This window comes from Acanthochromis polyacanthus, chromosome 7 (assembly GCF_021347895.1).
Source record: "Acanthochromis polyacanthus isolate Apoly-LR-REF ecotype Palm Island chromosome 7, KAUST_Apoly_ChrSc, whole genome shotgun sequence".
Lineage (NCBI taxonomy): Eukaryota > Metazoa > Chordata > Actinopteri > Pomacentridae > Acanthochromis > Acanthochromis polyacanthus.
Genome location: NC_067119.1, coordinates 39,953,415 through 39,978,769, shown reverse-complemented (window position 1 = coordinate 39,978,769; position 25,355 = coordinate 39,953,415). Strand labels below are relative to the sequence as shown.

Below are 25,355 nucleotides of genomic sequence, written 5' to 3'. Positions count from 1 at the left end.
TGATGTGTGTGTGTTTGTGCAGGACTACATGTGTGTGTGGAATGTGGGAGTGTGTGTGTGATGTGTGTGCTTGTGTGAGGGATGTGGAAGTAGGTGTGAGAGAGAAGGAAATATGGTGAGGATTAGCCAGAGCTAACCTGACGAGGTAACCGGTAATTTGGATTAAGAATTCTAATGATTTGTAAAAGAATAAATTGATTAAATGAATTAAATGACCAAGCGGTTAGTACATCACCCATAGAATGGAATCAGAGCAAACTCAGCTGGAGTTATTGAAGTGAACCGTCATGGGGCTGGGACTTGCGGGGCCTTCAGATTCGCAGCACACGGTCTGGACCTGCGGGTTCGGAGCGGTGCGTCGTCGTCGTTGTGGTGGCCACGCCTGGATGTCCTGCCGCGGGTTGATCGGTTCTATGCAAAGACCTGATCCAGCAGATCTCCGGAGTTCTCAGCTGAGTGTTGCTTGGTTTAAAATGATGGTTCTCAGGCTTTAGCCAAGAAAAACGGGTGTTGATGAAAAATTGTCAAAATTAAGAAAAATAAATCCTGGTTCTGAATCGGTTCTTCAGATTAAAACGAATAACGAGCAAAATGTCTCCTTAAGTTACAAAAATGTTAAAAGATAAATAGTTAACAAACTTAGATGGTGAGGGAATTTCAAAGATAGGAAAAACGCGCTTTAGATAGAGAAAAATGAGAGAGACTTTGGTGGGCCTCTCAGGGCCAGATGAGGAAGAGAGGGTAAGGTACGTAAGAGGCAAGAGAGAAGAGTCGGTAAGAGAGAGTAAAATGTGGGCTACGGCTGACTTTATCTGTGGGTCCAGCTAAGGGGAGGACCTGGGCGGAGAGAAAGAACTTTTAGGCGCGAGTCTGGTGGAATTTGGAATCTCTTTGTTCTCACAAAGTAGAGAAGAAAGAGGAATCCAGAATGGATTAAAATATGATATTAAACGCGCAAAACACGATCTGTCTATCCCACCATATTCAGTTGTGTGAAAGTGAAATGTGTAGATTAATACATACGTTCATATGATGTGAATCATTTCATTCATAACTATATGTTTATGTTTATGACATTAAAAATATGTATCACAGTGAAAATATAACAACAAGTCAGAGATTTGGTAACAGGTAAATACAATGGTCATCATTCAACCTAAATGGAGAGGAAATTCAGAGGTTAATACTGGAATTCAGTCCAAAATCATAGTATCCTGGGGAAGAAATGATTAAACATCACAAATTAGTATCTAGACTTCTGTAACAGATATAACTATCAAATTCGGATATGATGTACAACATAATCTCACTATAACTTTGGCAATCAGGAAAGAGCAAAATAAATTTTAGAAATATGAACTTTGAAGTAATTAGTCTCTTCAGTTAAAGAGTGTGTCTCTCTCTGTTCCAGCCTTCTGCCATAAAGTTTTACGACTTGTTATCTGATCTGTGGAATGCAGAGACGTCTCCGGCTGAGGGTCTCCAACAGCTGAAAAGGGATTTTAGCATGAAAGTTCATTAAACAAACATCCATAGCATATAATTGAAAGTCATTGTCTTTTAAAAAGAAGAAGTTATTCCAGGGGTTTAAATGTTCACAGGAGCTCCATCCTTCTGTGAATGAAAACCTACAGAAATACAAATGTCTCAATCCTCCTATAGAGATGGGTGTTGGTCAGTGCTGGAGAGAGGGACAGCTTATCTGAGTTTTGATCAGCTCAGGAATTCCAGGGCCTTTGCAGTCTTGCTACACAAGCAACATGCAAGTGGTTTTACTAGTAGGAGCTGATACACTCCTGCAAATGTCAAAATCAGAAATGTTAAAAACAGGTGAAGCTGTGCTGCAGTTTCTGCTGGTTAGATAAAGGTCTTATGCTATTTATTTCTTCTATTGTCACCATATAGGTCATCTGTGTGATTTGTTAGTAGAATCTCATTGTGTGGTCATACAGCACATTGAACTCTTGTATTGTCTTAACGTCCTGAACACTCCTCCTGTCCTCAGGGTCAAAAATGAACTGCCTCCACTGAGCCTCTAAACTAGATCAGCTTAATGGAATTTTTAACCAAAAATGTATTTTACATGAAGAAACAACCTGTCATGCATCACACACTTTGTGAATGCCTCTGTTTTTGCTTCCTCAGAGGGTAGAAAGACCGTATTTAATCAGTGAACACCATTCGTTTTTATACCGTTGTTCATTCTGTAACTGTTTTCTTTCTTTAAAGGCATTATGGAGGATGTTTTTGTTGTTTAATTTGTCTGATTCACATAAAATGAATATACTGACCTTTAGTGGACTTGTATGTATGGTTTCTAAAAGAATTTAAAAAAAAAAATAACTGTGGACATGGCAGGACCTGAAAAACATCAGCCAATCAATGCGCTCGGACCGAGGCGTTTGGTTTGCTCCCTTTCCTGTCAATCAAAAATCTTGCGGCTCAGGCCTAGTTACGTAGATTACGTACGCCTTGGACTTACGTGTTTTCTGTATGTGTTGCTTTGGTATAGCTTTGTAGTTAGCTGATGACTTGTTTTGCTCATCTTTTTTTACATAATGGCAGATAAAGATCCAGGGGGACCCAGCCGTAAAAGAAAGGCATTTTTTGAGGTCAGAGAAAATAAAAGACGACTGGATCGCGAGAATGCAAAAACAAAAGTAATTATTGGTGAGTCATTTGGGCGATGGCGTCAGCTCAAGCAACAAATGGACCTAAAGACAGATGCCTTGGTTGCTAAATTCCTTCTGGACAGGTAAAATGTATTATTGTATTATACTGCGGCTGTAGGCAACTTAACGAGTCCTACACAAGTTTCTGGAGGGGGGCGTTTCTTCGTAAATGTTAAGAGGGGGGAGGTTAGAGGGGGGTGAGGGAGAGGTTGTATGTGCGCATACGCATGCTACGTTCAAAGTCGTAGGAAATTAAATCTCCTCTAATGCCTTTAAGTAGAGGTTTATTATCACTATTATTGTTGCTAAAGGTACTGCATAGGTGTAAACATTTCTTGTTTTGCAAGAGATAATACTTCTATATCCTAAGAAAGTCCCAGAAATGAACTTGAAATGCATTTTTGAAGGGAAACAACAGTATACTGTATACTGTACAATGGAATATAAAACCACAAAACTCAACTACCAGACACGAGTACTCTCTCATCATTTTAATCATTGCTCCCACTGACAAGGCGCATAACCTACAACAATATTAAAACTAAAATAATAGATGCAAAACTAAAATCTGAAGAGCATAAAACTCTAATTAGCACATGAAGGACAGAATGCAAATGTGTGTGCGTGGACTTTGCAACTGTATTTGTCACACGTGCAGCACACAGTATTTGTTTTACAGTCCTTCTTGTTACTCCTGAATGACTGAAAAAAAAATCTGATCTCTGACCTGCTGGGTACTGAAACCTGAAAACTGCCCTCATGGCTTCAGCAAAGAGAACTGGTGGTGTTGTCATGTGCAGCACCTTTCTAGCCTCTGAACACATTCCCTGTGAGTAAACGATGCTTTCAGAAATGTTTCATTTGTTTGAAATTGGTAAAACCTGAGATTTGTTGTGGATAGTTAATGTGGCACCTGCACAAGAAAGTTTTAGTTTTTGTGAGATCAATCAGTAGCACACTCTCAGTTTCTATGTGTGTGTGTGTGTGTGTGTGTGTGTGTGTGTGTGTGTGTGTGTGTGTGTGTGTTCTTGTACTTGCTACATTGTGAGAACCATTTTCTGCATTTAACTATCAAAGTGAGGACATTTTTACAAAGTGAGGACATTTTGGCCGGTCCTCACTTTGAAACAGCCATGTTTGAGGGTGAAGACTCGTTTTTAGAGAACAGGTATGAATTGAGGTTTGGTTAAGGTTAGGGTAAGGATTAAGTTTAGGCAATCAGTTGTGATGGTTAAGGTTAGGGTAAGGCTCTAGGAAATACATTATGCCTATGGATGTCCTCACTAAGATAGAAGTACAAACGTGTGTGTGTGTGTGTGTGTGTGTGTGTGTGTGTGTGTGTGTGTGTGTGTGTGTGTGTGTGTGTGTGTGTGTGTGTGTGTGTGTGTTGCATATTGTGTCTGTGAACTTGGGTTGTTTTCACTGTTCATTATTTTCATGTTGTGGTTGTAAAGGTGTGTGTATGTTTGTTTTAGTCCTATGTGACAATCTATGCCACTGGCCTTTTTACTGCTTTCTTGATAGGTGCAGTGGAGACAGACAGGAAAAGAGGGAGAAGAGTGGGGGGAAGACATGCAGCAAAGGGCCGCACGCAGGAATCGGGGAAGTCGGGCATTTGTTGCATTTATTGTTGATGAATTACAGAAAAATTGATACAGAATACAAAAGATTCACACTAAAGAGTTTTGAAGAAGGCCTAGTTCCTTGATGCAGCCACATGGTCAATAAACTGTTTGTCTTCCTCAGCTACACCAGATGCTGTGGCAGCTGGTTCTTAAACCTTCCTCCTTGGGCTCCAATTTCAACTTCCTCAGCCAGGTGGAGTTAAACTCTGTGCTCCTCGAGGGGGGTAAACACACCTATAGCCATTCATTCTCCCATAGACACACATGCACTCTCTCTTCTATTCACATCCACATACTGATAACAAAAGGGAATGTATGAAATCAACATGAAGATCAATTTGGTTCCTACACCAACTTTATTGTCATTACACAGAGTCCAAGTATAAAGACAAATGCAGTTGAGTACGTAACTGTAAATGCAAAAGAAGCAGTAAAAGTGCTTCATGAACAGTTTGGGTGTCTCCATTATGATACGGTATAAACAGTACAAAGTATTGTGATCACATTAAGTATATAAATGGAATTAAAATTCAGAAAGAGTCAGAATTCATGAATAACATCATCAAGGCCCATACTGAAGAAGAATGGGGTTCTCATATACAAATTTACTCAGACGGATCTAACAAAACTGATAATGATGAAGTCACTGTTGGTTTATTCTTTCCAGTTTTCAAGATGAGAAAATGCTTTAGAATTCCAGATGACAGCATTCACTGCAGAGATATCAGGGATCATTTTGGCACTTTGATGGGTGATGGACGACAAACTGTTCAAGTCAGTCTTATGTTGCGATTCATCAGCTGTGTTGACATCAATACAGAAGCAAACTCCAAATCCAGACCCAGTTTTCTATTAGAAATATTTCAAGTACTGTTTCAAATTCACAGAGCAGGGTGTGAGGTGGTTTTATTTGGGTTCCAGCACATATGGGTGTGGAGGGCAATGAGGAAGCAGATAGCTTGGCACAAAGAGCAACCAAGGAGGAAAGAATAGAATTTGATTTAGCACACAGAAAGTCAGATTATGACTCTGTCTTTAACAAACTATTCAAAGAAATGTGGCAGAGGGTTTAGGAAACAAAAGCAGAGGGGGACTGATTTTGCTCAAAGGTAAAATGGGAAAAGTAAGAAGGCACTTCAGTGGTGCAAGAAGAGACTCAATCGTTCTAACCTGGGTAAGACTCAGACACTGCAGTCTGAAAAATGGACTGGCTTTGATTGGGAAGCACAGAGATAGGAACTGTGAGTGTGGTGAACTAGAAACTGTGAGAAATGTTCTTAAGTGTAAGCTCTACTCATCCCAACAGAAGAAACATTAGAGACTAGGAGCAGCTGGACGAACTGTTTTTAATCTTTGCTTACTACTTAACATGGAGGAGTGGACAAATATGAAGAAACTTCTGAACTTTCTCATGACCACAGGACTGCATAAGAAAATATTGAGGATTCTCTAAGGACTATGAGTAACATCCAGTAGGTGGCAGCAATACGCCAGTGATGCGTCTAGTCCGCCTAATTCAATGAGGAAGAAGAAAGTAACTCAGTGTTTCTGCCGGAACTTCACAGTGTGACACCCGGCGGATGTAAACAAAGAAGCATGAGCAGAGTTAGCTTCACTGCTGTATTATAGTATGAATGAGAAATATCAGAGCGATAAAGTAACGATGTGTTCAGTTGAGTATCTGAGAGAGTTGATCAGCGACAGACTAGCTGCTGCTGTTGGAGAAATATTCACAGAGTTTGAAAAAAACATCGTCCAGTACCAGGAGGAGATCGATCGTCAGCGCAGACTGCTGGATGTCATCTGGAAACCACACATCCCCTTACAACCCATAGGTGTGTATGTGTTTTGATGGTGAAGAATTCCACTTATAGCATGTGTAGTGGTTGTGTACTCTCTCTTGCATTGCGTAGATAATCAAACTGGGAGCATCCTCTCTATTGGCATCAAATCCGTCGTTTATTTGCAGGAGCTGGTAAAACACACTGATATTACTCTCAGCACGGAGGTAAAACCTAATTAGCATTTTGCTAGCGGAGCTTAAACTGGTCATCTTACCACAGCAACTGGACACAGCATACTGAGACTGCAATGTGGGGGAAGACATAGATATGAAGAATAGATCCGCCAGCGCGCTGTCCCAGCTTCCTAATCGACATGCCTGCGTAGCTGCCATCTTGGAGGGGGCAAAGTTCCCATTCAAAGCAATGCATGTACATTGAAAATACATAAGAATCTGCTCATTTCTCAACCGATTTTCGTGTGGTTTAGTTTATTGTCAACGTCAAAACATGTGCTATTAATAGAGAATATTTGATCTAAAAAAAGGAAAAAGGCTTCCTTCAAATGAAGCCTGCAATTTTAGTTACCTTATTATTTAGGTCCAGAGGCCAGGGAATCTTTTCAGTTCAGCCATTACATATATAAATGTAAATACTTACACATGTAGAAAATGTTTTGAGATCAAAACATTTAATTACAAATGTAATCTATTTATTTATTAATATTAATTCATTATATATATATATATATATACATATAATAAATTATTATATACATATAACAAGGAACTAGACTAGAACAGGATAGAGTTTATTTACATTTACAATAAACAACACAATTACAATAAACAACAGAATTGCAATTAATATTAATTATCTTTTATCTTTGTCTCTCTCTATCTAGGCTGCTATATAGTTGCAGCAAACCCCTCTCTCCTCAGAGCTTCTTCCCACTTCTTCCTCAACCCATAGTCGTTGGGAAACCTACATGCAGTAAAGAAAAAAAAGTAGACAGAGAAGTAAATAAGTATGCACACAACAACATATTTATAAAGAAATCATGCTAATAAATTAAGTGCAAAGAACTGAATTAGAACTGTCAGTCCGCAGTTAATAAGACAGAATTCATCAGTTCACTGATGAAACTCTCAGATATTCAGGTCCTAGCCCTGACTGAGACATGGATCTGCCCAGAAAACTCAGCTACACTAGCTGCACTCTCTGCGTCCGCTACGCTAAGCCACACCCCTTGCTCTACTGGACGAGGAGGCGGTGCTGGCATGCTCATTCCAGACAACTGGTCTTTCTCTGCACTACGCCTATCGAACAGCAACACAACATTTGAATATCATGCTTTGAAGGCCACTACTCCCATCAAAGCATATATTCTGGTTGTGTACCGCCCACCAGCGGGTAATCTGGATGGCTTTGTCTCTGAAATGGACGTTACTCTCTGACATCTCTGATGATGGCACACCACTGATTGTCATGGAAGACATGAACATTCACATTGACAGACCTCAGGCTCATGACTTTTTGGCACTCATCTCCTCTTTTGCACTTGTACTGGCTCCGTCTCCTCCCACCCACAAAGCTGGTAAAGTCCTTGACTTGGTGCTGACTCGTAACTGCTCCACAGCAGAGGTGACAGTTACTCCACTACACCTGTCAGACCATTTCTTGGTAAAATTTGCGGCTGCCTTTCCGCAATTGCAGACACCAACACAGATGGTCTCCTTCCGCAGAAACCTGAAGTCCCTCACAGCAACTCAGCTGTCTGAGGAGGTGAGCTCTGTCATGCCTGACCACTCACACTTCTCCTCCCTTCCTGTTAATGAGGCTACTGAAACACTCTGTTCCTCTCTGGCATCCTCTTTGGACAAACTCTGCCCCCTGGTGTCCAAACTGGCCAAGAAAAAACAACCAAGTCCATGGCTCTCTGAAGTTCTGAGAGAACAAAGAGCTGGACTCAGGGCAGCAGAAAGAAAGTGGCGTAAATCCCAAAAACCTGCTGATTTGTCCTCATTCAAACAGAAACTTGCTTCCTTTACCTCCTGCTTGCAGTCCGCAAAGAAAGCTTTTTATCAGAACAAGATCTCTGCGGCTTCTGATTCCAGAAAACTGTTTATGGCGTTCAACTCCTTGCTTTCTCCTCCAGCTGCTCAGCCGTCCACTGAGCTGACTCCAGACATATTTGCCTCCTTTTTCACTGAAAAGTTGGCTGCAATCAGCAACCAGTTCTCTGAGCCTGACCAGTCCAGTCAGCTCAAACCCACTACTGCTCCCGTACTCTGCTCTTTTGCTCCTCTGAGCGAGGATGAGGTCTCCAGGCTTCTTCTGAGCTCAAAACCTACAACATGCCCTCTTGATCCAATACCCACTAGCATCCTGCAGACCATCTTGCCCACAATCAAACCTGCAGTCACGCACATTGTCAACTCCTCCCTGAAAACTGATATTTTTCCTGCTACTTTTAAACAAGCCCGCATCACCCCACTGCTCAAAAAGCCTCATCTCAACCCAGCCCAGGTTAAAAACTACAGACCAGTCTCACTTCTACCCAGTGGTGTAGTGGTCCCTGGAGAAGTGGGTATACTCTTAATTTTCACCTTTTTAAAAAAAAAAAAAAATTAGTCCAGAAAAACACCCTGTTTTAGAAACAGTGACATAGAAGACTACTCTATTCAATTTATTCAGTCATTTCTACTTGCCCACTATTATAAAATTATCATGACTTGATTAGGAGCAGTTTGTAGTTATTACTGGGCACACAAGCAAACTGGATTTATGTAACATGTATTTATCATGAGGCAAACATGGTGTTTCAGTTACTTTTGAACATTTATTTAAATAAAATACTTCAAATATGAAGTTGACAGTGCATCCTTGTTCATATTTCATCATGAATAAAACCTCAATATTGTTTTAGGTCGAATCTTAAACTACCTGTCCCCATTCTTGTGTTTTTACTTACTTTAAAATCAACTACCAGCCTAGAGGTTTTCCCACATTATCCTAATGTAGCTAGCTTCAGACTTACGTTAGAATAACGTTAGCCTTTCAAAACGTTAGTCAGACTCGGCCCGACACTCAGTTTAACCCGTTGCGCTTCAGTGTCCCGCCCGCGGTACACTTTGAGATCTGCATAAGCAATTTGCTAAATGTCTGAAACTGCAAACGCGATTATACAAACACTATACGCCGAAGGAAAGCTTAGATTCTCAGGAATCCGCCGGTATAAACCACTTTCAGATGTGATTACCACAGCGGTAATATAAACACATTTGTCCGACAAACAACGAATATCCATCCATCCGTTCTCTATACACGGCTTCAACGTACACAGCGCGACTCACATTTCCGGGTTCATTATTACACACAGATGAAAATATTCCACAAAAAACGGCCATAATCCAACCTTGGACATCCAGACGAAACAAGCCAGTAAACTATTTTGTCCAAAACATGTCTTGAAGACGGTATAGTCATTCCACGAAACCGGTGCCTTTTCAACTTTGAAAATGTAAAATTTAAACTATATTTAATTTTTATTTTTTAAGTAGCCAGGAATCACAGAAGGTCTAAAATGACAGGAAACTATATTGTGCCATCTCAGGCTGTGTTATTTAATATTTGTTAATTATGTCAAATCCTGTTACTGTGGAAAGGTAACAGGGTTGACAGTAACAGGGTTGACCATTTTAAACTAATTTGCTTGTAGCTAGCTAAAATAAATGCTAGTTAAAGTGCAAGCTATGTACTTTGAAAGATAATTACTTGTAGATATTGATTATATTTTGAAAAATAGAAAATTGATTATGTTTATATGTTAAAAACTGGTAACAGGATTGACGTTGTATGCTTGTCCCCCCTGGTTAAACCTTGAAAAAACTTCAAAATACCAAATCAGAGATGAGAGAAACTTACTTGTCAATGAGCTGTTAGCATCCTGGTTCCGAGATGATGCAACCTCCTTTAAATCCTGTCAAATCTGGAATGTACCATTATTTTTATAGGGTTTTTTAGTTAGGGTAACAGGGTTGACACGAAATCAGGGGACGCCGATAAATTGGTAATTTATAATGGTTAATATATATTATTATTACCAAAAACACTGTTTTACAATAAGATCATACTTTAAACTACATGTAAATGTAAAAATTTTAACATTTTGCCTACATTTTACAAATGAAAAGTCCTGTACACATACAACAATAACAGTGAGGGACAGGCCAAAAACCTCACCCTCTTCAGCATGAAAGTAATTTAAATTAATTAAAATAACATTTCACTGACTTTAATTTGATGTTATATTAAGGAGAGAAGACAGGGTAATGTTATATTTTTAAATGAAATATTAATTTGTTGTTATCATAATTGTATGACTGATTATTTCTTGGGGACGCAAAAGGCACCGATTTCATGGAATGACCCGGTATATACTCCACGAATAGGTCGTTTTCGAGGAAATGCACCTCACGATGCGCGTCCAATATTCCCTGTATTTCTCGTCATATTTTTATTTACAAATAGAATATTAGCGATTTTTTTGTACTGAAAATGGCTGGAATTGACTGCAGCTTTAACCACTGGCGACAAAATATCCTCTCCTTGAAATGTGCAGTCATGTTGCCAGTAGTTTAAAACAATGATTCATTTGGAAACCACCTTAAAACTTACCTGAGAATTATATCGTCCATGAAAGTAGGTTCCGCTCGATACGTGTCACTCACTTGAAAGGTGTTTATTCTGACTTTCTCCATTTCTGCGCATCTTTCAAGCAGACCTGTCAATCAACTGGAGTGCCACAGAGGTGTTAGCAAAATTTTCCTCTGTATGACCCGCCCTACTCTGCCTCTGATTGGCTCATCCCTAAAGTTAACCAATCGAATCAGTGAAGGTAGCATGTACCAGCCAATTACAGGCAGAGGAGGGTTGTTCATGGTTTCATCAACCTTAAGGAAAAGAGGGCTACCTGGCACACAGATATTACTGAATGATGCGCACCAGGGAGCATTAGAAGTGGGTATACGCAATGCTAACTGAAAAATAAGTGGGTATACGCCGTATACCGCCGTATACCCTGGACTACACCACTGCTTCTACTATTCCTGTCAAAAATACTGGAGCGCTCAGTATTTAACGAAGTCTCTGAACATCTGCGGAACAACAACCAACTTGACCCTTTTCAGTCAGGCTTCAGGTGCGACCACTCCACTGAGACTGCACTCTTATCAGTCACAGAATCTCTGCGGCTGGCGAGAGCTGCTGGTCAGTCCTCTGTCCCACTGCTGCTGGACTTGTCTGCTGCCTTTGACACCGTGAACCATCAAATCCTCCTCTCCACACTCTCTGAGCTCGGCATCTCAGGTTCTGTCCTGTTGTGGTTCAAGTCCTACCTCACAGGCAAGATCCTTCAGAGTATCATGGCGAGGGGAGGTGTCAAGGTCACATGACCTATCAACTGGGGTCCCTCAGGGGTCAGTGCTTGGTCCCTTACTCTTCTCTCTGTACACCACCTCACTTGGTGCAGTGATCTGCTCTCATGGCTTCTCCTACCACTGTTATGCTGACGACACTCAGCTTTTCCTCTCTTTTCCACACGACACAACAGTTTCAGCTCGGATATCAGCATGTCTGGCTGATATCTCCACATGGATGAAGGAACGGCACCTTCAGCTGAATCTGTCTAAGACTGAACTCATGGTCTTTCCAGCTTGTCCATCTGCCTTGTCCATCAGGGGGGGTGGCCTGGTGGGGGGTCGGGGGGGGGGTGTTGGGGGTGGGTTGTGGGTGGGCGGCATGGTGGGGGAGGGGGGGTGGCGTGGGTGGGTGGCGGGGGGTGGGGGGCGGGGGTTTGGGTTCTGGGGGGTGGGGGGGGCGGGTTGTGGGGGAGGATGGGGGGGGCGAGTGGTCGTGGGGGAAGTGGGGCTGTGGGCCGGTGGGGCGCCGTGGGGGTCCGCTATGGCCCGTCCTGCTGCGCGGGCCTTGGGGCTCTGGTCGTGTCGGGGGGGGTCGCTCCGGGCTCCTGGGCTGGGTCTCCGCTTGGTGGCTCCTGCGGGGGGGCTGGGTGGACCTCCTTGGACTGGAGGGGACAGCTCCCTCCTTTTGGTGGAGGTTTTCCTGCATGCCAGACCCACCACACCGGCACCTACCAAAACTCAATAGAGTGTGTTCCTCCGGTTGCTGAGTCAGTGGAGGTTGCTGGGTTAGTGTCTGTGGATCTCACTCTGCTTTATCTCCTTCTTGTGGCCTCCTGACATCTTCATGATTGATCCAGTTGGGACTTTGTCGTATTAGGTGTTTGTGAAGGGTTTTAGATTTGTAAATGGTTTTAAGGTGTGAATTAAAGAGTACAAACAAATAAAATGCACCTTTTCTCTTAGAACACTGTCTATGCCTCACCTTTCTGTCTGTCCTGTGTTTGTTTTATGTTTCACTTGGGTGTGCACAGCCCTCAATGGCATAATGTAGGAAACAGCTTGAAATAAACATGATAGGTTAATTTGCCATGAGGGCAGGTGATGGTCACAGTCACAAAGAAGAAAAAAAAAATAAAAATTTGCACATGAAGCTTACCACAGCGGGTGAGAAAAACACATTTGTCCGACAAAAACAAATATTCATCCATCCGTTCTCTCATCCGTTCACCATGGCACCATGAGTGGTTGGTGTCATTTTAGAAAAAAAAAAAAAAAAAAAAAAGCTTGTCCATCTGTTCAGCCTCAGATCAGTGTCCAACTTCACTCGAGCCTACTTATGCCCACAAACTCAGCCAGAAACCTGGGTGTCATGATTGATGACCAGCTGACCTTTAAGGTTCACATGGCCTCAGTTTCTCGATCTTGTCGTTATGCCCTTTACAACATCAGGAAGATCAGATCCTTCCTGACCCAACAGGCCACACAACTTCTGGTTCAGGCTCTTGTGATGTCACGCATTGACTACTGCAACTCTCTTCTGGCAGGTCTTCCTGCATGTACAGTCAAACCTCTACAGATGATCCAGAATGCAGCAGCACGTCTGGTCTTCAACCAGCCCAAAAGAGCTCATGTCACTCCCCTGTTCATCTCCCTTCACTGGCTTCCAGTTGCAGCCAGAATCAAATTCAAAACTCTCCTCCTGGCTTACAAAACATTTACAAGAACGGCCCCAGCCTACCTGGATTCCCTGATCCAGGTCTACTCCCCTTCACGCCCACTTCGCTCTGCATGTGAGAGACGCCTGGTGCTTCCAGCCCAGCGTGGCTCAATATCTCTAGCCAGACTCTTCTCCACTGTTGTTCCCAAATGGTGGAACAAACTACCAAACTCTGTGCGTTCTGCTGAGTCCCTTTCTACTTTTAAAAGACAATTGAAGACTCAATTGTTCAGAGAACACCTAGGCACTTAATCTGACTCCACCTTAGGGGTAGATTAAGTCAGGTGGTCCAAAACCCAGCACTTATTTAGCGCTGACAAAGTTTAAAAAAAAAAAAAAAAGAGGGGGGGGGGGGGGGGGGGTTGGCAATTCTTCTGCAACTTGATGGCAACACCTTTGACCAATTGCACTTGAAGCACTTTTTGCAGTTACTACAGGTTTTTCCTGATGTCTGAATTCTTGCTTGTGTTGTACGTCGCTTTGGACAAAAGCGTCTGCTAAATGAAATTGTAGAATTGTAGTCAATATACTGGAAACCAAAGTTATTTAATTTGATAAGTATAACCTTGTTTAGTGACATTTCAATTATTTGAGAGCTGTCCTAAAGAACTGCCTATAATCCCAATCATAAAATGGGTTTGGAGGAATAACATAGATGCTAATCTGGATATACATGATATACTATTGGTAGTATTGGTGTGTAGTGATTGGAAGAATACTATATTGTAGAGTAATTAATGTTTCTCCTTCCAGTTCACCACACAAACAGGTAAGTGTCCAGAATAACCAGGACAGGAGGCGGACAGCTTACAAAATTACAAAAATTTATTACAATATAAACATAATCAATCAAACAGTAAAATTCAGATAATAAATGGGGCTACAGCTACACAGTAGTCAATACAATTGTGCAAAATATGCCAAGGGCAGAGGGCGATTGTGCATTGTGAGTAAAATAGCAACCTATGAACCAAAGAAGGAAGAGGGTAGGGCAAAATGGTAGGTGGGACCGACACACTCACGAAATCCCGTAGGATCTACAACCACTGCAACCGTTTAAGAATCACCAATGATCAAATTTCACACGAAAGGGGTCACCAAATGTAAGGCCCACAACTTCCAACTGGCTATAACTCAGAAATTGCACAATTCCCATAAATATTGCACTTAGCCCACCTAAAACAAATACCAAAAAAAAGTAAACAAACAACGGCAAAATAAACCCAAGGCCCGTTAAAACTAAATCATGGAGTGAAAGAAAAACAGTGACAGTCACCGCACTTGCAAACAGTCCTATAAAACAGTCAGAGGTTAAGATATATTCGGCATATTAAAGATCAGTTCTACTGATAACATAATTAACCTATATGCCGTACCTTTACATCGTATACTCAATCCTCAGACCAGCAGTGTGCGTAATATCATGATGACTGCCACTAAGAAGAAACACAAAACACATTTAAACATCACATTTAAATAAATAATCTCTTCAATAAACATAAATGCACCAAACTGTCGCTTGTCTGAGTTCTAAAAATAAAATGCATTACCTAACCATTAGCATTAATGCTGCATTCACATACTCACATTTTGACGGTGAAAACATCTACATACCGAGTCAATTGTTTGGCGTGCTTGACGCGTCTAACTGCACTTCCTTATCTGCGTACCAATAGCGTGAGAGAGAGAGAGGGAGCACTGCTTCCGCTAGACCTTTAAAGGCTCCCCAGGGTCCTAAACCCATCCCTGTTACAGGTGGTATTAATAGTAATGCGACTATTATCTGTCTGCTTATCTGTCTGTCTTGTAACGTGTCTTTGAGTGTCCCAAAAAGCGCTATATAAATTTGATGTATTATTATTATTATTATTATTACTAGTCGTAGTGGTAATACAACAACTACTGCTGCTGGTACTGTCACTGCTACTACAACTTGTAATACTAGTACACATGCTGATACTACTTCTACTACTCTAACAGCTACTTATACTACTACTGCTGCTTGTACTTTTAGTATTACTACTACTGCTTGTACAACTATACTACAGCTACTATTAATAATCTGGTATTTGGTTGTCCAGCTGTTAGCCCGTGTTAGTGTTTTGCTAGTGGCTAACTAGCTAGCTCTCATAGACTGGAAGCTCTCAACAAGATTTAATAATGAAAAAACGGCCAAAAACTATTCTTACCTGTGGAAAGTTATTCCAAGTTTCCTTGTTTTGATCGTCCGACGTAGTGTGCAACTGTATGCAGCATAATGAGCCGGCATTCTTCTTGTTTTACTTTTCGTGGCACTGACATAGTTGGAAAACACTGAAACTTTGCCCCCACTAGCTTAGTGTCTCCGTAGGCATGCCGCTCAGAGGGGCGTGTCCTATATACTCTTCATATCTATGGAACAATTCAATTCAATTCAATTCAATTTTATTTATATAGCGTCAATTACAGTCAAATCGTCTCAAGACGCTTTACAGAACCCATATGCCTGACCCCCAGAGCAAGCCCAAAGGCGACAGTGGCAAGGAAAAACACCCTTTTAACAGGGAAGAAACCTCGAGCAGAACCCGGCTCTAAATAGGGGGGACCCATCTGCCTGCTGGCCGGGCGGGTTGAGAAGGACAGAAGAGGGCAAGGGGGAGGGATGGGAGAAGAAGGAGGGGTGAGAAAGCAAGGAAAACACAACACACATTTGAATACATGCATGACAGGATATGTGACACAGACAAAGTATAAGCTAACATTGAAAACTGACTCATAGTTTACTCTTATGATGTACGGCTCTGACATTAAACATACTCCATATATAGCTAGCAGTAAAATTCAAACAGTATGTAAGTTAGCATAACAGTATATTGAAGGCGATGCAGAGTTGACTCGTGGAAAAAGGGAATTGGAAGCAGAGGGCTGGTGGAAGGTCAGTAGCAGCATCCCACAGTGGACATGGTGGAGACTGGACCAGCTGGTGGAACATCGACCGCAGATCTGAAGCATCCAGCTCTGGGACCAGGGACACTCGGAGAAATGGCACAGGGGGAAACAGAGTGAATGTACTGCAATAACGGTATACATATTAAATGTAAAGGTAGATAGAGAAGGGCTCAGTGCGTCAAGAAAAGTCCCCCAGCAGCCTAGGCCTATAGCAGCATGACTAGAGGCAGAACGAAGGGACGACCAAGAGGGGGTCAGCTGTACAATGAAGACACAAGCCGAACCTCTGTGGGTCACCCAGTCAGCCCCAACTATAAGATTTGTCAAAAAGGAACGCTTTAAGCCTGGTCTTAAAAATAGAGAGGGTATCTGCCTCCCGAACCCAAACTGGGAGCAGGTTCCACAGGAGAGGCGCCTGATAACTGAAGGCTCTGCCTCCCATTCTACTTTTAGAAATTCTAGGAACAACAAGTAAGCCTGCAGTTTGAGAGCGAAGAGTTCTACTAGGATAATAAGGTACTATCAGATCTTTAAGATATGATGGAGATTGGTTATTAAGAGCTTTATATGTCAGAAGAAGGATTTTAAATTCTATTCTGGATTTAACAGGAAGCCAGTGAAGAGAAGCAAGTATAGGGGAAATATGATCTCTTTTGCTAACTCCTGTCAGTACTCTCGCAGCAGCATTTTGGATCAACTGTAGATGTTTGAGAGAGCTATTTGGACAACCCGATAATAAGGAATTGCAATAGTCAAGCCTGGAAGTAACAAAAGCATGAACTAATTTTTCTGCATCACTCTGAGACAGAATGTTCCTGATTTTTACAATATTACGCAGGTGAAAAAAGGAAGTCCTACAGACTTGCTTTATGTGTGAGTTAAAGGACATGTTCTGGTCAAAAATAACTCCAAGATTCCTCACAGTAGTACTGGAGGCCAATGTGATGCCATCCAGAGTAACTATTTGCTTTGAAAGCGAGTTTCTAAGATGTTTGGGGCCAAATACAATGACTTCAGTTTTGTCTGAATTTAGCAGTAGGAAGTTAAAAGTCATCCAGGTTTTAATGTCCTTAAGACAATCTTGCAGTCTAGCTAACTGATCAGTTTCATCTGGCCTCATAGATAAATACAATTGTGTGTCATCTGCATAACAATGGAAGTTAATACAATGCTTCCTAATAATATTGCCTAAAGGAAGCATGTATAATGTGAAAAGTATCGGTCCTAAGACAGAACCCTGAGGAACTCCGTGATTAACTTTAGTCTGCTCAGAAGAGTTATTGTTGACATGCACAAACTGGAACCTATCTGATAAGTAGGATTTAAACCAATCCAGTGCTGTCCCTTTAATGCCAATTGAATATTCTAGACGCTGTAATAAAATGTTGTGGTCGATTGTGTCAAACGCTGCACTAAGATCTAACAAAACAAGTATAGAGACTAGTCCATTATCTGATGCTATGAGAAGGTCATTAGTAACTTTCACTAGAGCTGTTTCTGTGCTATGATGCACTCTGAAGCCTGACTGAAACATTTCAAACAAATTATTCCTCTGTAGGTGTTCACACAATTGATTTGCAACTGTTCTTTCCAGAATTTTAGAGAGAAATGGTAGGTTGGATATCGGTCTATAGTTAGCTAACACATCTGGATCTAAAGTGGGCTTTTTAAGCAAAGGTTTGATGACAGCAACCTTAAAAGCCTGTGGTACATAGCCTGTTACTAGAGAGAGATTAATCAGATCTAACATTGAAGAATTAATTAAAGGTAAAATCTCCTTGAAGAGTCTAGTTGGGATAGGATCTAAAAGACATGTTGATGGTTTGGATGTAGAAACTGTTGAAATTAGTTCAGAGAGACATATAGGAGTGAAGAATTCTAAAGATTCATCAGGTCTAACAGCCAATTCAAAAGCATCTGTGACATTTGTAGGAAGGGCCAGATTAATTTTATCTCTAATCAGAACTATTTTATGCGTAAAGAAGCTCATGAAGTCGTTACTGGTTAAAACTAAAGGAATACAAGGTTCAACAGAGCTCTGACTCTTTGTCAGCCTGGCTACAGTGCTAAAGAGAAACCTAGGGTTGTTCTTGTTCTCATCTATTAAAGATGAATAATAAGTTGTCCTGGCATTATGAAGAGCTTTTTTATAGATTACTAGACTATTTTTCCAAGCCACATACACTACCTCTGAATTAGTGGAATACCACTTTCTTTCCAGCTTTCGGGATGCCTGCTTTAAAGTCCGCAGCTGGGAATTATACCAAGGAGCAAGTCTTCTCTGAGATATAACTTTCTTTTTACAGGTGCAACACTATCAAGAGTTGTACGCAGTGAGGCTGAAGCATTATTAACATAATAATCCACTTCTGTGGGGGTAAAATAATAATATTTGCCTTCTGATTTATCAGTAAATGTTGCTGAAGTAAACAGTGAGGGTATTATTTCCTTAAATTTAGATACTGAATTGTCAGACAAACACCTACTGTAATGATATTTGTTCTCAGCTGCTAAACAATCCTTTACTTTAAATTGAAATGTTATCATAAAATGGTCAGAAAGAAGAGGGTTCTGGGGAAATACTGTTAACTCTTCAATTTCTAAGCCATAAGTCAGGACAAGGTCAAGAGTGTGATTAAAACTATGAGTTGGTTTATTTACATGTTGAGAAAACCCAATTGAGTCTAATAATGAATTAAAAGCTGTTGTAAGGCTGTCGCTGTCTACGTCAACATGAATGTTAAAGTCACCCACAATAATAACTTTGTCTGAACTGAGCACTAATTCAGATAAAAAGTCTGAGAATTGAGATAAAAACTCAGAATAAGGAGCAGGAGGACGATATATAACAACAAATAAAACTGGTTTCTGAGCTTTCAAATTTGGATGAGAGAGACTAAGAGTGAGATTTTCAAATGAGCTGTAATCAGGTTTAGGCCTCTGGTTCAATTTTAAACTAGAATGGTAGATTGCTGCTACTCCTCCTCCTCGGCCTGTGATTCGAGGAATATGACAGTTAATATGACTAGGGGGAGTTGATTCGTTTAGGCTAACAAATTCTTCCTGCTGCAACCAGGTTTCAGTCAAACAGAACAAATCAATCTGGTGATCAGTTATCAACTCATTTACTAGCAGAGATTTAGACAAGAGAGATCTAATATTTAACAGACCACATTTAATTTTCCTGTCTCTTTGCTCTGTTGAAATAGAGGTATTAATTTTTATTAAATTTTTGTGGTTACTATTTCTTTTGTATATTTTTGATTTGATTAATTTATTGAATTTTGGTGGTCGGGGGACAGACACAGTCTCAATAAAATTAACTGAATTAACTGAATTACTGGAGGGTGACAGCTGTGAGGAAACTGCAGAGAGGTGTGTAAGACTACAGCTCTGCATCCTGGTCTTAACTCTGGGTTGTCATGCTTTAGGAGTACTAATAAAATCAGCCATATTCCTAGAAATGAGAGCTGCACCAGCCAAAGTGGGATGGATGCCGTCTCTCCTAATCAGACCAGGTTTTCCCCAAAAAGAGCTCCAATTATCAATAAAGCCCACGTCGTTTGATGGACACCACATAGACAACCAGCGGCGAAACGACGACATGCGGCTAAACATGTCATCGCTGGTCAGATCAGGCAAGGGTCCAGAGAAAACTACAGAGTCCGACATGGTTTTGGCGAAAGTACACACCGATGCCACGCTAATTTTGGTGACCTCCGATTGGCGTAACCGGGTGTCGTTACCGCCGACGTGAATAACAATCTTACTATATTTACGATTATCTTTAGCCAGCAGTTTCAAATTTGCTTCTATGTCGCCCGCTCTGGCCCCTGGGAGGCATTTAACTATGGTCGCTGGTGTCGCTAGCTTCACGTTTCTGACTATGGAGCTGCCAATGATCAGAGTTGGTTTCTCAGCGGGTGTGTCGCTGAGCGGGGAAAAACGATTAGAAACATGAAGCAGTTTGTGGTGAGCCGGGACAGCAGGCTTGAGTTTAGGACTGTTTTTCCTACGAACTGTCACCCATCCACCCGGCTGTTCGGGCGCTGCTAAGGGACGGCTAACAGATGCTACACAAGCTAAGCTATTGCGGTCCGCACCGGCTAAGGGAGCCTGGCTAGCTGCTAGCGGGTTATTTTCCATGGTGCGGAGCCGCGATTCCAATTCGGAGAGCCTCGCCTCCAGAACTACAAAAAGGCTGCACTTATTACATATATCGTTATCACTAAAGGAGGCAGAGGAATAACTAAACATGTGGCACACTGAGCAGGAGAAAGAGAGAGAGGGAGAGGAAGAAGCAGAAGCCATGCTAACACCACAACACAGTGCTGAAACAGGAACAGGAAATGACGCAATACGCTCACCGTAACGTCAGACGTCCAACACACCCCAAGTCTGCAGTGGCCCGGACGTTGTGCGTCCACGCCATATCCGGTGGTCACCGTGGGAACCAAATATGTAATATGATATGGCAAGTGGAGTCATTAACTCCACTACACATGTAGAACATCATGAAGTGTTCAGGTGAATAGTTAACGGTGAACTGAGACACATTGTGAGGAAGAGAGGATGGACTCATAATATGGTGTTTAGGGCTGCACGATATTGGAAATATGTGCGATATGTGATATGGGTGTACTGCGACATCGATATATATTGCGATATTGGATATTAGTGCCGTTGTCCGACGTGATAGCCATTTGTTTCTCTTCTTGCAACCCCCAGGTCCTCAACACATCCCACAGGGCAGCCGCTATTTCAATTCAATTTTTCAATTCAATTTTATTTATATAGCGTCAATTACAGTCAAATCGTCTCAAGACGCTTTACAGAACCCATATGTGGCTATGTTTACACCGGTGTGGGAGTCCGGAAAGTAGGAGACTTCTAAGCAGTGTGTTTTCAGATCATAGTCATTTGTGAGAAAGTGAACGGTAAAACTGATATAGGGCTCAGTAGTACGACTGGACCATAAATCTATGGTGCTTGTGTTTCCTCGCGATGTAGCCACAATTTTTTGGCATGACTTGCAAAGTACTTGCGTCTGTGACTCGTCCTGTCTCCTAAAGCCGAAGTACTCCTAAATTTCGGAGGTGTGCTGTTTTTTAGGCACAATTTGTTCGTTACAGTCATCTTTCTCGTGTCCTGCCATGTTGTGTTGTGGCGCTGGTAGCAAGAGTGCTATTCGGGGTGGGGGGAGGGGGTTTAAGGTCGTGCTCAATTGGTCACAAGTAAATGTCTATGCATGTAAAAAGCATGATTTATACATCTAAATAATCATAAAATTATCACGCAACTTTGCGATATGGATATCGCACTTACCATTATTGCAAAAACGATACTTTTTGATATATCGTGCAGCCCTAATGGTGTCTGTTAGTTGATGTTTGTGGAGTTTTAAAATCGTGATCATTTTGTTGATTGACCCTGGAAGCAAGAACCAAAGTTTCCTGTTCAGAGGTGCTGGAAGTGTTTATCTGAACTACTCCACACTGACATTAATACGATTCTTAATACGATTATCGTATTAAGGAATCGTTTGGCACCGGAATCGATAAGCGGAATCGGATTCATGAAAAACCTAACGATACCCATCCCTAACAGTAACCAGCAGTAAAATAAGAATAACATTTAAATCCAAATGTTCTGACAGGTTTGAAGGCTGAAGAGGACAGCAGCTTTTTTTCAGACAGATTTTACTGGATCCCCATCAAACCTGTCTGTGTGGTGTGTGGAAAAGTACCCAGTGGTGTTTTACCATTAGAATCTTTGTGATCCTGTATCCACTGTGGAACAACGTGTTCATAGAAATGTCCAGTAATTTGGAGATGCTTGAATCATTCCTGCTGCTGTTTCATGGCTCTAAGACTTCTATTATAAACCATCATATTCTTTTTGCATCAAACATTCGACTCTTGAGCTGATTTTGTTGGAGACAGCCAGTCCTGGACAAAGTGACAGATGTGTGTTCTCTCATCATCACAGTAGTAACCATTATCTTTTGTCTCTTTGTCCCTCCAGAGCTCCCACAGTCGTATGTCTGTGAGAATGAGAAGACTGTTGTTGACCATCAGCCCCATGACCAGGAGAGAAACTCCATGGTGGACCATGAGGACCCAGAACCTCTACGGATTAAAGATCAGCAGGAGGAACTCTGCACCAGTCAGGACCAATCAAACCCAGAGTTTTCTCAAATTAAAATGGAACAGGAAGAATTGTGTACCAGTGTGGACCAATTAAACCCAGGGTTACCACAAATTAAAGTGGAACAGGATGAACTCATCTCCAGTCAGGAGGAAGAGTTAATTGGATTGAAACAGGAGACTGATACCTTTGAGGTGACTCCTGCTGATGAGGAAAGTGACCACAGTGAACCAAAACCAAACAGTGATCAGCTCCTGTTTGACGTCTCTTGTGTAGCTGAGAGCCCAGATCAGGAAGGATGCAAGGATGTAGACTCAGAATCAACTAGATGTATCGAGGAGAAACCAAGACATCAGAGTAACAGCAGTCACAGTAATGATGTAGACAATGCTCCAACGTCAGCGAGACAGTGTGATAATGACAAGGCAAGAAAATCTGCAACATGCGAGGTCTGCGGAAAAGCTTTTAGGTATAAATCAGATTTAGTCAGACATCACAGAACCCACACAGGTGAGAAGCCGTATTCTTGTGGAACCTGTGGGAAAAGCTTCAGTCGACGGACATCTTTGACTGACCACATGAGAATTCACACAGGTGAGAAGCCGTTTTCTTGTGGAACCTGTGGAAAAAGCTTTCGACATCGGCCCTGTTTGACTGCCCACATGAGACTTCACACAGGTGAGAAGCCATATTCCTGTGGAACCTGGGGAAAAAGCTTCAGTCAACAGTCTTATTTGACTGCCGACATGAGATGTCACACAGGTGAGAAGCCATATTCTTGTGAAACCTGTGGAAAAAGCTTCAGTCATCAGACCTCTTTGACTGTCCACATGAGATATCACACAGGTGAGAAGCCATATGCTTGTGGAACCTGTGGGAAAAGTTTCAGTCAACGGTCCTATTTGACTGCCCACATGAGATATCACACCGGTGAGAAGCCATATTCCTGTGGAACCTGTGGAAAAAGCTTTAGTCGACGGGACTATTTGACTGCCCACATGAGATGTCACACAGGTGAGAAGCCGTATGTTTGTAGCACTTGTGGAAAAAGATTTTCTGGTTCATCAGCACATTATACGCACATGAACGTTCACAAAATGGGAAAGCCATATTCTTGTGGAACCTGTGGTAAAAGCTTCAGTCAACAGTCCTATTTGACTGCCCACATGAGATGTCACACAGGTGAGAAGCCATATTCCTGTGGAACCTGTGGAAAAAGCTTCAGCCGTAGTTATCGATTAAAAGCCCACATGAGAATCCACACAGCTGAGAAGTCGTGATCCTGAAACATCTGTGGAAAACATAATGTCAGAACTAAGCTTCAAACAACATGGAAGAATTGGTACAGGTTAAAAGTAGATGTTTTAGATTTAAAGCACCTTTAGTCTGTGCTTCAACAACAATTGTGAGGAAGTATGTAAGCAATCCTTGATGATTAGACCAGATGGAGTCTGGACTGTGTTGGTGGTGGAGCAGGCAGAAGAACCAAACTTAATGTCTGGATGGATATGGTATTGGTACAGACTGCTACATTTCTGCTATCATGACATCCTTCATCAGCAGAGCAGTGATTGGAGATATTGTGAAGCTGTTTGGAACATTTTCACGTCCTGCTGAGAGAACATGGCTGTTCAGGTGTGAACATACTGCTGGAATCCACTCAGCTTGAGTTCTGCTGTCTTTCAAGTAAAAGGAGGCGACGAGATACTGAGACATTGTGACAGTAGGACACAACAGAGTGTGTCAATGCTGCAGAGGAGATCTGGATGTGAAATAAAGTTGTAATAAAACATGTACAGCTCCATGACTGCTTCATGAAATGTTTTGAATGTTTTCAAACAGATGAACATTTACAGGTTGTTTAATAATGAATGTAACATTGAAGAGCCCCAGCAAGAATATCTCTGAGTCAGATATCAAAGACATAACCAACATTATTATGTTTTCAACCAACAGCCAAGTGGTTTTACTAGTAGTAGCTGATACGCTCCTGCAAAATTCAAAACCAGAAAAGTTAAAAACAGGTGAAGCTGTGCTGCAGTTCCTGCTGGTTGGATAAAGGTCTTATGCTATTTATTTCTTCTATTGTCACCATATAGGTCATCTGTGTGATTTGTTAGTAGGATCTCATTGTGTCGTCATACAGCACATTGAACCCTTGTATTGTCTTAACGTCCTGAACACTCCTCCTGTCCTCAGGGTCAAAAATGAACTGCCTCCACTGAGCCTCTAAAATAGATCAGCTTAATGGAATTTTTAACCAAAAATGTGTTTTACATGAAGAAACAACCTGCATTCATCACACACTTTGTGAATGCCTCTGTTTTTGCTTCCTCAGAGAAAGTAGAAAGACTGTATTTAATAAGTGGACACTATTCATTTTTATACCATTGTTCATTCTGTAACCGTTTTCTTTCTTTAAGTAGAGGTTTATTATCACTATTATTGCTGCTAAAGGTACTGCATAGTTGTTAACATTTCTTGTTTTGCAAGAGATAATACTTCTAAAGCCTAATAAAGTACCAGAAATGTGCAGAAATCAACTTGAAATGCATTTTTGAAGGGAAACAACAGTGTACTGTATACTGTACAATGGAATGTAAAACTTCAAAATACTAGAATTCTCTCATCTCTTGAATCATTGCTCCCACTGACAAGCTGCATAACCTACATCAATCATAAGAATAGAAAAATAATAGATTCAAAGAAAAACATTACGGACATATTAAGCTCTAATTAACACATGGAGGACAGAATGCAACTGTATTTGTCACACGTGCAGCACACAGTATTTGTTTTACAGTCCTTCTTGTTACTCCTGGATGACTGAAAAAAAAAATCTGATCTCTGACCTGCTGGGTACTGAAACCTGAAAACTGCCCTCATGGCTTAAGCAAAGAGAGAACTGGTGGCGTTCTCATCTGTAGCACCTTTCTAGCCTCTAAACACATTCCCCGTTAGTAAATGATGTTTTCAGAAATGTTTCATTTGTTTGAAATTGGTAAAACTTGAGATTTGTTGTGGATGATTGATGTGGCACCTGCACAAGAAAGTTTTAGTTT

At 41.4% G+C, this 25,355-nt stretch overlaps 3 protein-coding genes across 8 annotated transcripts in view; all 3 read left to right on the top strand.

Annotated features, from left to right (window-relative positions):
- LOC110946270 (zinc finger protein OZF-like) overlaps window positions 1-23,647 on the top strand; it is a 97,280-nt gene extending 73,633 nt beyond the window's left edge. The window contains exons 1-2 of one of the 2 annotated variants that reach the window (XM_051950535.1): window positions 5,747-6,132; window positions 22,171-23,647. In XM_051950535.1, coding sequence (XP_051806495.1) covers window positions 5,928-6,132; window positions 22,171-23,573 — 1,608 coding nt within the window. In that variant the 5' untranslated portion in view covers window positions 5,747-5,927 and the 3' untranslated portion in view covers window positions 23,574-23,647. Of the gene's footprint in view, window positions 1-5,746; window positions 6,133-22,170 lie in introns of those variants that run through there. The other variant, XM_051950536.1, reaches the window with a different exon arrangement.
- The window catches only part of LOC127534684 (zinc finger protein 239-like), a 214,726-nt gene extending 189,890 nt beyond the window's left edge, over window positions 1-24,836 (top strand). For 2 of the 5 annotated variants that reach the window (XR_007942939.1, XR_007942942.1), the window contains exon 3: window positions 23,929-24,836. The gene's annotated coding sequence lies outside the window, so the exon portion shown is untranslated. The other 3 variants (XR_007942941.1, XR_007942944.1, XR_007942943.1) reach the window with 2 other exon arrangements.
- On the top strand, window positions 12,470-13,545 carry LOC127534691 (uncharacterized). The gene has a single exon (XM_051950559.1). The coding sequence runs from the start codon at window positions 12,739-12,741 to the stop codon at window positions 13,468-13,470; it is 732 nt and encodes a 243-aa protein (XP_051806519.1). The 5' UTR covers window positions 12,470-12,738; the 3' UTR covers window positions 13,471-13,545.
- Window positions 24,837-25,355: the final 519 nt, after the last annotated feature.

Bases quoted from the DNA above. Each gene is read 5' to 3' on its own strand.
- LOC127534691 (XM_051950559.1), top strand. From the start codon at position 12,739: ATGAGTGGTTGGTGTCATTTTAGAAAAAAAAAAAAAAAAAAAAAAGCT.